The sequence below is a fragment of the Halichoerus grypus genome, chromosome 2, assembly GCF_964656455.1.
Source record: "Halichoerus grypus chromosome 2, mHalGry1.hap1.1, whole genome shotgun sequence".
Taxonomy (NCBI): domain Eukaryota; kingdom Metazoa; phylum Chordata; class Mammalia; order Carnivora; family Phocidae; genus Halichoerus; species Halichoerus grypus.
The window spans coordinates 42,604,945-42,619,277 of NC_135713.1; the positions used below are offsets into that span (position 1 = coordinate 42,604,945).

General features: G+C 47.8%; 2 protein-coding genes across 5 annotated transcripts in view; one reads left to right on the plus strand and one right to left on the minus strand.

Moving 5' to 3' along the window:
* Positions 1-14,333, plus strand: part of SLC36A1 (solute carrier family 36 member 1) — a 275,737-nt gene that overhangs the window by 107,888 nt on the left and 153,516 nt on the right. The gene's annotated exons all lie outside the window — the stretch shown is intronic.
* Positions 1-14,333, minus strand: part of FAT2 (FAT atypical cadherin 2) — an 81,782-nt gene that overhangs the window by 53,937 nt on the left and 13,512 nt on the right. The window contains exons 2-3 of the mRNA XM_078066758.1: positions 3,774-7,053; positions 1,922-2,236 (exon numbers count right to left, since the gene is read on the minus strand). Coding sequence (XP_077922884.1) covers positions 1,922-2,236; positions 3,774-7,032 — 3,574 coding nt within the window. The 5' untranslated portion in view covers positions 7,033-7,053. The remainder of the gene's footprint in view (positions 1-1,921; positions 2,237-3,773; positions 7,054-14,333) is intronic.

The window sequence follows — 14,333 nt, forward strand, 5'->3', positions numbered from 1 at the left end:
TCCACTGCCGGAAGACTAAGAACATCTCTGTTTTGTGGGGCATTTTGCCAGACCCTGTGTCAGGGAACTGTTGACAGTAAACAGAATAGGGATTTGGAAGATGCTGAGAAGCCAGTGCCTTAGGTGAGAAATCTCTTCTTTCTTCTGAAAGGGGAAGGACAGGATGAGCCCAGGTAGAGAGCCAGCTTAGGCCTATTTTCCAGGGTGAAAGGGTCCTTCTAAAAGGACTAATCCATTCCCTAAGGTCAAAAGTTAACAGGAAAGACTCCAAAAAAATGTCCCTGTGTAAAGATACTCGTGTCCTCCACCCACTGTCTGTCCCAGGACTTCCAGGCTCATGCTCCTCTTCGTTTCCTTTTGTCTTAAAGATGGGGAACTAATTTTCTCCCTTTCCACCTCCTCCAATCTCACCAGGGTGCTGTTCTCCCAAGAGCCAGTTGTTGGAAGGGCTCCTGGGTGGCTCAGCGGGTTGAGTGTCTGACTCTTGGTTTCAGCTCAGGTCATGATCTCAGGGTCATGGGATCGAGCCCTGAGTTGGGCTCTGTGCTCAGCGGGGAGTCTGCTTGAGATTCTCTCTCTCTCTCCCTCTGCCCTTCCCCATGCACATGCGTGTGTGCTTTCGTGCTCTCTCTCGCTCTTGCTCTCTCAAATAAATAAACAAGTCTTTAAAAAAAAGAGTGAATTGTTGGAGCCAGAGAATAGGATCTTGGGTTCAAAGGAGAAAGTGTCAGCTTCCTCTGCTATAGGATTGTTGTTCATCCTTTAGGAGTAAGATGTGGCCTTGGAGACATATCCACAGTAGTGGGAGCTAGCTCTCAAATTCCAACACCAACAGGAGCCAAGCAGATAGCATAGATTCGGGGAGCAGGCTGGGAATAATACAACAGGGAGTGAGGCAACCATGGGGACTGGAGGACATGCACCTGCTCTGCATAGAAAGCTGCCGTTCGCTCCAGGCAGTTGTAGCCCTGTGCAAATGTGGGGTCAGTGTGGCCAGATCTCCTAGTTTTTTTATGAACAACCAGAAATATGGTGTGTTTTATGGAATTTTCTAATTTTTAAATGTTGTCAACAACTTGAAAAGTCGTTGTTTAAAACTCGTGCAAGCCAAATAAAACACCTCTGTGGGCTATGACTGGCTCACTGCTGCAAGCTCATGACCTCTGGATTCCCCTAAACCATCCACTGTCCTTGCCCCAGATGGCCTTGGGCCAAGGATAGTTATTTGTGAGATGGTTGACTCCACTGAAGTGGCTCTCCATTGCCACCACTCTGTGGGCAGAGTTTAGAACAAGGATTAAGAGATTCAATCTGGAGGGGTGCTTGGGTGGCTCAGCCGTTAAGCGTCTGCCTTCGGCTCAGGTCATGATCCCAGGGTCTTGGGATCGAGCCCCATGTTGGGCTCTCTGCTCCTCAGGAGGCCTGCTTCTCCCTCTCCCACTCCCCCTGCTTGTGTTCCCTCTCTCACTGTGTCTCTCTCTGTCAAATAAATAAATAAAATCTTAAAAAAAAAAGAGAGAGAGAGAGAGATTCAATCTGTAGCTGTGACTCGGGAGGGGTGGGTATGGAAGCAAAAGGAGGTCTGAAATAGTCCCAGCTTGAACACCAGGCAACCTGCTTAGCTTCCTAGGCCCTGAGGAAAGAAAGCCAACATACTCTTATTTTCCCAGAGACATAGAATTTATAGAGCAGTGGTTCTCAAGCTTAGCACACATAAGAATCCCTTAGATATTTTGTTAAATAAAATATGGATTTCTGGGCCCCACCCTGTGTTCTGATTCAGTAGGTGTAAGGTGGGGCCTCAGAATTTGAATTTCCAACAAGTTCATAGGTGATGCTGATGATGATGCTAGTCTAGGACCAAACTTTGAAAAACACTCTTGTAGAGATCCCAATTCACCCAGATTTCTGAGGTCCTTACCTGTGAGAGGGTGGATAACAAAGAATCCCATGTTGTTCCCACTGGTGATGTTGAAGGTCAACTTCCCTTTGGAGCTGGAATCCGGGTCCCGGGCATCCAGCTGAAGCACAGAGGTGTGCAAGGGTGCATCCTCACGGATGGAGGGGTAGAACACGGGTCTGGACATCTGAGGTGGGTTGTCGTTGACATCCGTAACCTCAATGTAGACTTCGGTTACAGAAGAGAGAGGTATGGAACCCCTGTCCACTGCCAGTACCGTCAGCCAGTAGCAGGACACAAATTCTCGGTCCAGGGGTGCCAGAGTCTGAATCATACCTAGGGACAGTTGATCACCAAACCCAAAATATTTTAGAGCCCACACCTTACTTAATAGCCCCCAAATGGTACTATGGAAATAGGAGTTCCACAAGAAAAGGTGCCAAGGTGGCATGGGAGCTGCTGAGTCAAACTCAGGGAATTCATATCCTTTTGTAGAGCCTCTAGGAGCCCATGGCAATTGTCCTTAAACCAGTTCCTTCAAGTTTCAGATATTATAGGTACCAACTTAAGAGTTAGGGATTTGATGAATAAATTGCTGTCCCCCTTTCCAGCATCTTCATGATTTCAGAGTCATTAGTTCACTCACTCCACAAATTGCTTACTACAGGCCAGCACTGTTCTAGAAGTCACGGGTCTAATAGTGAGCAAAAGAGGCTTACACCTAAGTTCTCATGGGTCACTCAGCTGGAAGGACTTGTGCGAGAGGACAGGGCCCAGGTCCACAGCCATAGCGTGTCAGAGCTGAAGGAACCTCGTTTCTTTTCAGGTGGGGAGATGGAGGCCCAGAGAGAGAATGTGATTTGATCAAGATCATGTAGCAAGTGGGCGGAAGAGCTGGGTCTATCATTGACTCTCAGTCTAATGCTCTTCCTACCACATCACCCTGCCTTTCACCCTGGAAATAAATTGCCCATCAGATTATAAGCTCCTCGAGGACAGTGACCTACCTTTATTCACCAAAGTGCTTATCTCCAGAACCTCACAAGCAGAGGGTGCTTGCAAGTGTTTGTTGAATTGTACTTATTTTCTATGAAGCTTAAAATGAATAAATAAGTTGGTGCTACCTTTTTGGAGGGCAATTTGGAATTATCTATTAACATTGAAAATATGCATTATCCTTTGACCCAGCAACTGCATTTTTAAGAGTTTTTCCTATAGAGATTCATGCATATGTGCAAAAGTATATGATCAAGGATATTACATCTATATGATAGAATAAAATGCAGCTATTAAAAAAGAAGGGAAAATATTTATAATCACTGATATATAAGATATCCTGGTGTTATGTTATGGGGAAAAAAAGTATTGCAGACTTAGTGTGTTTTGTGTTATTTTCTCATACAATAAAATAAACAGTGATGATATATCAGACTCAAAGAAGAAAAATTTACAAGATTATAGACCAAATTGTTAATAAAGATATCTGGGGAGGTGGGACACACAAAAAAATACATTCATTTTAAAATTATATATAAAAATTTATAACCATGATGCATTACCTCTATAAGCACATACATATAATATGTTATATATATAATAGTTACATATAACATATAATATGTATTATGTAATATATGTGTGTATATAAATATATACACAGATGCCAATGAGTTGGGTGATTTGACTTAAATGGACACACACACACACACATCTCCAGTATGACAAATTTAAAACAAAAGGAACAAGAAGGAGAGTCCCTATTTATTGCCTTTCTTTTTAGCCTGCAGCCTGCCTTCTTTCAGGACAGCACCTGATCTCCTTAGGCCCATTGTCTCCCAGCACCTGGCATTCCCATCCACCCCACTCCCAGTACCTGTGTCTTGGTTGATGCTAAAGGCTGCAAGACTGGTGCCAGCCCTCAGGAAGTACTGGAGCTCCCCATCCAAGCCACTGTCATCATCGTGGGCAGCCACTACCATCACCTGGGTGCCAGAGGGGCTATTTTCCTGCACCTGGCCCTGGTGCACAAAGGAGGCAAAGCGGGGAGGGTGGAGATTCTCATTCACATCCAGGACTATCACTTCCACATGGCAGAGGGTCCTGCGGGCCAGGGGCCTCCCACTGTCGCTGGCCCACAGGCTCAGATTGTATCCAGCCTGCCTCTCAAAATCCAGCTCTCTCTCCAGACTGAGTGCGCCAGTCATCAGGTCCACATGGAAGGTCCCATGGGCATCATCCAACAGGACATAACGCACTTCTCCCGCAGGGCCCACGTCAGGATCAGAGGCATCCAGAAATGTTAGAATAGTTCCTGGAGGCATATCCTCTGGGACTTTCAGGCTGCTGAGTTCTGTGATGCATTGAGGAGAGTTGTCATTGGCATCTTCCAATGTGATTATCAGGTCAGTGACAGAGAAGAGCTGGTGGCCCTTCCTGGGCTGATCCCTGCCCTCCACCTTGAGTATATATTGTGGTTCTGATTCCCGGTCCAGGTGTCCTGTGACAGCCAGTTCCCCAGTGAGGGGATGAAGGGCGAACTTATCTGTGGGGTTTAGCAGGGTGTAACGAACCCTCCCATTGTCATCCGAGTCAGCATCTTTTGCTTTCAACTCTGCAATTGTGGTTCCAACTTCTGTGTCCTCTGAGATGGTTATCTGGTACCCACCAGGAGGAAATCTGGGTGCATTGTCATTCCAGTCTTTCACATTCACCGTCAGCAGCTTCCAGGATGACTTCTGGGGAGTGCCCAGGTCATACACTGTTACATTGAGGATGTAGAAATTGGTGGCTTCATAGTCCAAAGGGGCAGCTACAGTGAGCAGCCCTGTCTCCAGCTCCATGTCAAAGCAGCCCTCGTCATTGCCATCTGCAATCACATAGACCAGTTTGCCATTAAAGCCAGTGTCAGGGTCAATGGCTGCCAGGCGGGCCAGGGAGGTATTGACAGGAACCCGCTCAAGGATGTCAATGGACTGTGGGAAGTGGTCCTCAAACTGGGGGGTATGATGATTGATCTGATATGCACTTAAGGAAATGAAGTCCTCATCATTGGAGTCCTGGTTCTGAAACCCAACAGAATGGAGGATGGTCTTTGTGAAATGTGTCAATACTCCTGTTTTATCACATGTTATAGGGACCTCAAAACGAGGGTCTTTTACGACAGTAATATTCAAAGTTGTGGGTGAGGCATAGTGTTTCCCATCTGAAGCTGTAATTTTCAGGGAATAGTTGATGGGTTGACCAGAAGTATGATTGATAAAAGAGCGTTTGAGTGATATCACCCCAGAGAAATGATTTAGATCAAAATACTGTAGTTCATTGCCTGACACAAACTCATATTTTAGATTCTGAAGCTCATCCACATCTATAGCTGACATGGTCATTACGGATTTTCCTACTGGCCAGTCTTCACGGATAGACCCAGTGCAGTTGACTTGCTCAAACATTGGCTTGTTGTCATTCAAGTTCTTGAGCCTAAGAGATATAGACACTTCCTTTTCCTGGCGAAATGGGGATCCCCAATCTGATGCCCGTACTCGGAAGGTATAAATTCTTTTCATGAGCTCATAGTCCATGGGTTTGGAGGTGGAGATGATCCCCAGGTAAGGGTCGATAGAAAAGGGCACAGCTTTTGGACGAGTGATGGAATAGGTGACGTATCCATTCTCTCCATGATCCTGGTCTGTGGCACTAACTGTCAAAACACTGGTGCCTGGTGGGATGTTCTCATCAAAGGTACCATCATAGGAGGACCTGCTGAAGATGGGGGCATGGTTGTTACAGTCCACGATATTGATGACCACGGTGGTGGAAGCCAGGCCCGGTGAGGTTCTGATGTGTAGCTGGTAGTGGGTTCGGTCACGGAAGTCCATGAGCTTTGTGGTGGTGATGAGTCCAGTGCGAGCATTAAGTCTGAACCCCGCATTCCCTGAGGATGGCTTTAGAACATACTGCAGGTTGGGGAAGGCTCGGGTTACTTTCACCATCTCCACGCGGCTCCCAGGAGGGGAAAACTCACTAAGCTGCACTCTGTAAACAGCCTTCTCAAATTTAAGGGAAGCCAGTTTGGAAGGTGGTAGGTGAAAGCCCCTAATTTGGGAATAAAAAGAAGGCCTGCTCCCACTCCTGGCCTGCAGGCTGAGGTTGAATCCATGAAGGTGCTCCAGCCAGTCGATGTCTTTGACCGACACCAAACTGAACTCATTGCTGAAGGTGTAAGACTTGATGGCTTTGAAGTACTTTCCAGGGTCACCACCAACAATTTCCAGTGAGTCCACTTCAGCACCTGAGCTGTTTGCATCTACCATAACAGTGGCATAGGTGGTACCCACACTGCTGTCTGGTGGAGCCACCACCACGGAGGTGATGGCTGGGGGCTTCCTGAGGGCAGGCTCCACGTGGATGATGAGTGCAGCCAGATTACCAAAGCCATTGCCCTCTGAGATTTTCCTCATGCGGTCCACAGCCATCACCTGGAGCTCATACCTCCCTCGCCAGGTGACATTGAGCTTCCCAGCCAAGGTGACCACGCCGCTGGTGGGATGGATGGCAAACATCTCCGACCTCGTGTTAAAGGCATAATAGAACTTGGCATTTTGGCCCAGATCAGCATCTGTGGCGGTCACCTTGCAGATGGGGCTCTTGAGGGGCATGTCCTCAGAGATCGTGACTCGGTACGAAGGTGGGGAGAAGAGGGGCTTCAGGTCATTCTGGTCCAGGATGTGGACCACCACGCGGGTCAAAGCTTCTAACTCCAAGGTCTTCTCCGTGGCTTGGATGATGAGGGTGTAGCTGTCTCGCACCTCCCTGTTCAGAAGGGCCGTGTTGCTGCTCTTTGTCCTTATTCTCAGAAAGCAGAAGTTGCCCACCACGTACTCCTCTGTTTTAAACACATTGGCCACATCCCCGGAGATAATCCGGTATCTCACTGCCCACTGGGGCTCAGCCAAGTAAATGCCCATTTTCACAGAGCTCTCCACGTAGGTCTTGGGGGCAGAGTTTTCATAGATGGTTGCATTATAGAGAGAGTGTGTGAAGCGCCAGGTGGAGGAGGAGAGGAGACCTTCTCGGGGCTTTTCACAGGTTGTACAATGGAGCAAGAAAATGAAAAAGCCCAAGAAGGCAATAATCATGATGGAAAAACTCCCGAAGCCCTAGGCAAAAAAAAGGAAGGGTGTAAGTTAGGAAAGAAATGTCTCTTACTGCTGTGGTTCTTAGCTGGGGTGATTTTGCCCCTCAGGGGACACTTGGCAATGTCTGAAGACATTTTTGACTGTCCCAGCTTGTGGGGGAGGGGGAGATACTGGCATCTAGTGGATAGAGGCTGGGGTGTTTACTAAACATCTTACGTGACACAGGACAGCCTCCCAACAACAAAAAATCATCCAGCCCCAAATGTCAATAGTGCTGAGGTTGAGAAACCCCATATTTGAAGACTAACAGACTAGTTTAAATGCTTTCTCAGGGGTACCTGGCAGATACAACACAGTCCTGACCACTTGACTCCTTTTCCCAAAAAACCTTCAATGGCTGGATGGTGGAATAGTTTCAACCAGGTACCCAAGCTTAGCAATCTGGCTCTAGGTACTTCCTACAGGACCCCTCCATCAGGGCTAAGGTCCAGCCAAACTGAGCTGCATCTGCACATGCAGGGGCTGCAGAAAAGCAAAGTGACCAAGATCACGGGCCTGGCATCAGGCTGCTTGGCCATCAGCCCTGGCTCCACCACTTACTAGCTGGGTGATTTTCTGGGCAGGTTATTTAACCTCTATGAGCCTTGATTTCCTCTTCTGTAGAATGGGGATAAGGATATTATCTACCTCATTGGATTGTTGTGAAAATTAAATGGACTAACAAAGGTAAATGACCCAGCAGGGGGCCTGGGACATAGAAGTTTTAACTTAATATTGGCTATTATTAGTAATAAGAAACTCAGTTTCATAAAGGGAAGGGACCCATCCAGGGCCTTACAGCTAGATAGAGGCAAAGCAAGAATTAGACCTGGGGCTCCTTGCATCATTGGCCAGGGCTGCTTCCCCCATCCCAGGCTTGCCTGCACCTGTCACACCACTAGTCCCTTTGGATGGGGCCTGATTCTGACTCGTCCGGTAAGTTCAAATCTCCTGGAATGTCAGAGCTACAATGGACCTTTGAGACACGGAGTTCTGACCCCACTCTTCTGCACAGATGGGGAAATAGAGCCCCAGAGGGGAGATGAGTCTTGCCCCATTTCACATATTGGGTGGCAAGGAAAGAATTCATCCCTGGGAGTTGTTGAACTAGCGCTGAATGAGTACTTCTCCCCCTAAGACCTGCTGCAGCTCCCATTCTCTCCCATGCCATTTCCCACATGGCTCATCCCTGAACTCCAGCCTGGGTTAAAGTCCAACTTCAGGGTTAAGGACAGGGAGAAGATAGAATGGGAGTAGGGGAGGGCAAAGTTTCGTTGCCAAATTAGGCCTTCCAGAAGCAAAGTATGAGGCTGCGTACACCAGGCTGGTGCCTGGCCTGCTCGTGAGAGTCCTGACTCCAAGGAGCTTCATGGCTGGCAGCCAGATGTGCAGAGCATTCCTGGATGAAACAGGCAAGACTTGTTTTTCCAGTTGCCTCGCTCTTCAAAGGCAAGGAAGAGTTAAACTCCTGGGGCAAGAGGGGAAAGGAGAGGCTTGCATCTTTGTCTTTCCAGAGTCCTGAGGGAGCTGAATGCAGCTTCTTCAGGACCTTGCAGGGAGCATCCCAACATGGGAGGCGGGAGTAGAAAAGTCTGCCTAACTTGGGATCTGCAAGCCTGTGACAGGAAAGAATTTGAAAATGCCCCATCCTTCCAGCCTCCCTACCGCCATCCTTCTCTTGAAATCCTATTGATGGCACCACAGGCCCAGCACCTCAGAGAAGAGGGGGGCAGGAATGGAGGCAGATTCTACACTTGGGGTGGCTATTCCCCATCCTTCCTGCCCTTTACTCTTACCCCTCACTTACTGCTGCAGCTCACAATGGAGCTGACCCCAGGCAAAAGCCATATTCCTTCCATTCCACTCACCCCATCCCTGACACAGTCTCCTGCAAGAGGGGGTGGACCTCTGAGTCACGGGGACCCCAACCCCCCAGGGTGGCATCGCATTGGAAGTTGAAGCCCCAAGGAAAAATGAGTTCTTACCCTAGTCCCAGGTCTGCTCACTCTGCAGCCCAGCGAGCCTGGGGTGCGTACAGCCTCCCTGCTCAGCCTGCCCTGCTTTGCACAAAGCTTCCTGCTCACCAGGTCAGCACCTGTGTAGGGCAGGCCCCAACAAGACACACCACTCGGCCGCTGCACAGGCGTCTTGCAGAGATGAGCTCAGGGAAGGGAGCAGGGGCAAGGTCTCCCTGGAAGGGGATAAGATGCAAAGAGAATGCACCCTTGGATGAGGGTTTGGTGAGCAGGGCTGTGTTCAAGCTGTAAGACCCACAGACCAGGCGAGTGGTTTGCTGAGGAAGGGCCTGTGTCTGGACATTTGTTTCCTAGCACTATGCCTAGGCAAGTGAACAGGTTTGCAAGGTGCAGAGGCATGTTGGGTTCCCTGGGCTGCCCTCCCAGCCCACAGCACCTGGGACCATTATTTTGAAACACCTTGTGAGGGGCGCCTGGTGGCTCAGTCAGTTAAGCATCTGCCTTTGACTCAGGTCACGATCCCAGGGTCCTGGCATCGAGCCCCATGTCCTGACTCCCTGCTCAGCGGAGAGTCTGCTTCTCCCTCTGCCCCTCTCTCCCACTTGTGCTTGCTTTCTCTCTCTTTCTCTCTCTCAGATGAATAAATAAAATATTTTTTTAAAAAGAAACATCTTGTGAAAACATAAATCAATTCAGATCACTTCCCTTCTTAAAATTTTCCAGTGGCTTCCCATAGCATTCAGATTAAAATCTAAACTCCTTATTATGGCCTACAAGGCCATGTGGGCCCACATGCCTGCCTGCTTTTCTAATGATACCTCCCAGCACTCTCCCATTGTTCATCAAGCTGCAGCCACATGGGCCGCCTTTCTCCTCCACAAACATGCCAAACTAGAGTCTGCCTCAGGGCCCTTGCACTTGCTCTTTCCCTTAAGATTCTCACATGGCTGGCTCCTTCTTGTTATACTTCTTCCTGGTTCAGCTCTCAGATGTCACATTCTAACACCCAGTTTGATGTAGCCTCCTTCCTAGCACCCTTCTTTATCATACCACCCCATTTTCTCCATGGCACTTAGCACCACCCAGTATGCTCTTGCTAATTTGTTTAGTGACTGTCTCCTACACTAGACACTGGGCTCCATGAAGACAAGAGCTTTGTGTATCTTATTCATGCATGAATTCCCAGTGCCTAGTACATAACCCTACTTAATAGGTGAAAACTGGAAGGATCTGGACTTAGGAAAAGCCATGACAGAATGAAAACTGAATTAGTGATTATCCTTTAGTGATTATCCTTTCCTTTCTGAAGCTGGAATATGAAGTCCCCCCAAAAGAAAGGGACTTGCCCAGGATGCCCAGGTGGCTCAGTCGGTTAAGTGTCTGCCTTCAGCTCAGGTCATGATCCCAGGGTTCTGGGATCGAGTCCCACATCTGGCTCCCTGCTCAGCGGGGAGCCTGCTTCTCCCTCTCCCTCTGCCTGCTGCTCCCCCCTGCTTGTGCTTGCTCCCTCTCTCTCTGACAAATAAATAAATAAAATAAAATCTTTTAAAAAAAGAAAGAGAAAAGAAAGAAAGGGACTTGCCCAAAGTGACAGGGTAAGAACCAGAGCCAGGTTCTTTCCTCCAGACCACACTGCCAGAAAGAGAAGCTGTGGCTCCTTGTGAATCCGACCCTTTGGGGTTAAATCCAAGCTCCACTGCTTGCCAACTACATAACCTTGGGTAAGCTAACCTCCTCAAACCTCTGTTTTCTCATCTGTAAGATGGAGCTATTAAGAGTACTGCTTTCCTAGGGTTTTATAAAGACTAAATAAATAAGATCATGCCCATTAATGTACTTAACACAGTTCCTGGCCCGTAGAAAAGCACTCAATAAATATTAGTTATTATTAGTTTGCAAAGCCAAGGCCGAATCAAAACCTGAGGTTGGGGTAAGGGTGGGGCCCACTGAACCCTCTGGAGAAGGTCCAGCCTGTGCCCCAGCAGAGCAGGAAGCTGCCGGTCTCTGGTCGAGTCTAAGCTTGCTGGCCCAGCCACAGGCTGTTCTGGTAAACTGCGAGCAGGTGCTTGTCTGGGGTGGGGCCTCCTGTTCTTGGCTCCCCAGACTCAGAGGAAAATCTGCATGTGGGTGAATGTGCACATTTGCAAGAGAGCACACACATACTTAGGTGGCAATTTTGGAATAGTTGTATGGATACATTAATGGTATGTGCCTGCTTGACAGATGAATATGATATGAGCAAATGAGTCGGTAGCTATAGGGCTTGTGTGTGCACAGGTGTGAGCAAGTGCAGGGGTGAGGGTTCATGCATGGACCCTTTTAGGATATATGTCTGAATCAAATCTGCCTCCTTGGAACTCCCAGACCCATCTCATAGATGGGGAAGACAGCAGAAAAGTGGTTCATAACACACAGTTTCTGGCTCTGTGACCTTGGGCAAGTGGCTTACTGTCTCAGATTTTCATTTCTCTCCTTCATAATACCATTTTGAGAATGAAATCAGTTAACGTACGTAAATGCTGAATATAGTAGGTGACACAGTTTTCAATAAATATTACTGAGTACTATTACTTTTAGCAGCCAGCTCATATACTGACTGCTGAGTTTGTAGGTAATGAAAACGCTCAGATGTATTATCATGCCATCCCAAATCTGTTCTTCATGAGCTGATTTCCTCCACTTCAGTGCTGTGGGGCTTAAATGAGACCATGATGCACTTGACCCTGTGCTTCAGCTCACTGCTCCGACTTCTCAGAATCTGAATTCCAACATTCAGAAACTTGGTGGTTGTGACATCCATGTCTTTATCCAAGTCACTGATAAAAAGTCTAAGCACAAATGGGAGGAGAAATGCTCTAAGATCTTTCCTCATTCTTTTGGTTAGTGACCTCAAGTGCAATTCTGGACTGAGTCATCTCAGAATACAGAGCTGCCCATCACTGAGGAGCCCCGGGCAGAGTCTGGGTGGCCACCTGTGAAGGATGGTGCTACTGTAGGGGGATACTTGCCCTTGGGGGAGAAGAGGAGAGCTCTAAAGTCCCTTCCAACTCATACAAGTATGATTCTTTGGGCTGTGCAGCCCTGTGGTCTCTACTACACCCTAAAAGAGCCCTCAAAGGCAGGGAATGGATTTCCTCTGGCTGTGAATGAGGCTTGCACACTCGCCAATGCTTGCTCAATGGTCCTTGTAGCAAGCTACCCTGGCTCTTGGGAGACCTGGATCAAAAGTCACTTGTTCCCTGGTGGCGTTGGTCAAGTCAGTCACCTAAGCGCTGTGAACCTCTTTCCTCCTCTGTAAATGATGTGCTGTCTGTTGGGTGAAGGGCTGGAATAGATCCGTGATTTCAAACCCCTCTATTGCTTTCAGGGGCAGAATCTCTTTTTTCCTAATGAAATCGTAAATAGATTAAAGCAGAGTTACACTATTAGGAGCAGGGGTGGAGGGCTAGGGCCCTGCCCACAGGCTTGCCCCTCACCCCACTGGGAAGCGTAGGTTTGAAAAACTGGATAGATGGCCTCTAGGCCCCTCCAGATCTGACAGGCTGGAGCTCTGCTACTCTAACGTCTTGTGTCCTGTCATTAAAAAGTCCTAAGGCACACAGTTGGATGTGCTAGGATCCTAATGCACTATGATCTATATTTGTAAGGCCCATGTGCAGTGACTTTAGTCTTTAGTTCTAGAAGTCTGTGACTAATTCTGTTCCTTCCATGGGGAACCAAATGTACTTGGAGGAATTCAAAGCCAAATCAAACTCCCACTAAAGAAGCTTTTACTAGATTTCTTCACACTGTCAGGCTTTGTTTCTGGCAATGAATTCACCGCCCCCCCCACCCCCATCACTCCCAGAAGTACCCAGGCACAGACCAGTGATGACATTCTCCCTCATGGCCCAACACCTTCCCTTTTCCTAAGCATGTCCCAGATGTTCATTAGCATCCCACCTAATACTCCTAGGAAGCACATCTGCCCTTTTACTCCCACTTTGCAGATAGGGGGCCCTGAAATTTGCACAGAACCCCCAAGGCCACCTAGAAAGTGGTAGCTGAACTGAAAACACGCAGCCAGACTTCCTGAACCTGGGTGCTCTTGATTTCCTAAGCTGTAGGAAGAAACAATGAGATGGGATATTATTTTAAGTTTAGAGAGCCTTTCATTTAAGAAAGAGTCCCTGGATTCATTTTTTCTGGATTGGAGAATGTCCACACTCCCCCCAAAATCCAAATGTAAACTTACCGTGGATTTGGATGCCCTCGGTAAATATGATCCCATTCCCCTCCCCTCCACAGAGTCTGCCTCAAGCATCAGTGTTAGGGCTGGCTCTTGCTACCTCTCAAGAATCCTAAGTATATTCTATTTGTGACAACAACTGAAAGGCGGGGAGGGACAGGAGGGATTGTGCCTTTGAACCGGAATTAAAATCATCAGTGAAAGAATATTGACATTCTAGGTACCTGCTAGTCATGAAGTCTTTAGCTACTAAAGTTATTTTTCCTCTTAGTAGTAGGGAGCCACTGAAGAATTTTGAGAAGAAGCAGGACCAGAAGAGAACTACATGCTGAGATCTTATGTCAGATCAAAGGGAGATATTTCCATTCAAGACTCCCACTCTGGTGTGGACTGGGCTTGAACAGCAGCTCTACTGGGTTAAGCCAACTGGAATTCCCTGTGGGGAGAGAGGCTTGATTTACTTCTCAGAAACTTGGATGAGCCCTTGACTCACTAGCTAGTTTGTAGGCAGCCCCTGCCAGATCCTCCTGTAACAGAACAAGTCAAAGAACAGGATAGAAGCATGAAAGGAGCCAGTGGCTTGAGCCCTTGATGGGTCATGTGACCTTGGGAAGGCCATAGAACTTCTTCTGAGCCTCACTTTATCTGTCTGAAAACTGCAGATGATAATAGGTACTCCTACCTATTTCCCAGGGCTGCAGGGGAGACAGATAATGCGATAGGTGAGCACGCAGGGAGGAAGAGACGCAGAGGAACACCTTATTAGGACCAATAGTGGCTTGGTAAATGGCAGCCTGAACCGCCAGCGGACTGTGAGGCTCTCAAGAGAGCTGTCAAAGGCCAGGTCTGCCCACGCCTAAAATTAGAAGGCAGAGATGACTGACAAAGGAAGTCCTCACCTAGGACATGGGGGAAATGGAGCTGGGACTGGGGGGTCCCTTCATCATTAGTATTCTGATATTATTGTTGATGACAAAACGTATACTGTCATATCTATATGTAATCCTTAAGTTTAAAAAAATCTGCATGCATTATCTCACTTGGTTTTGAGGGAGGGG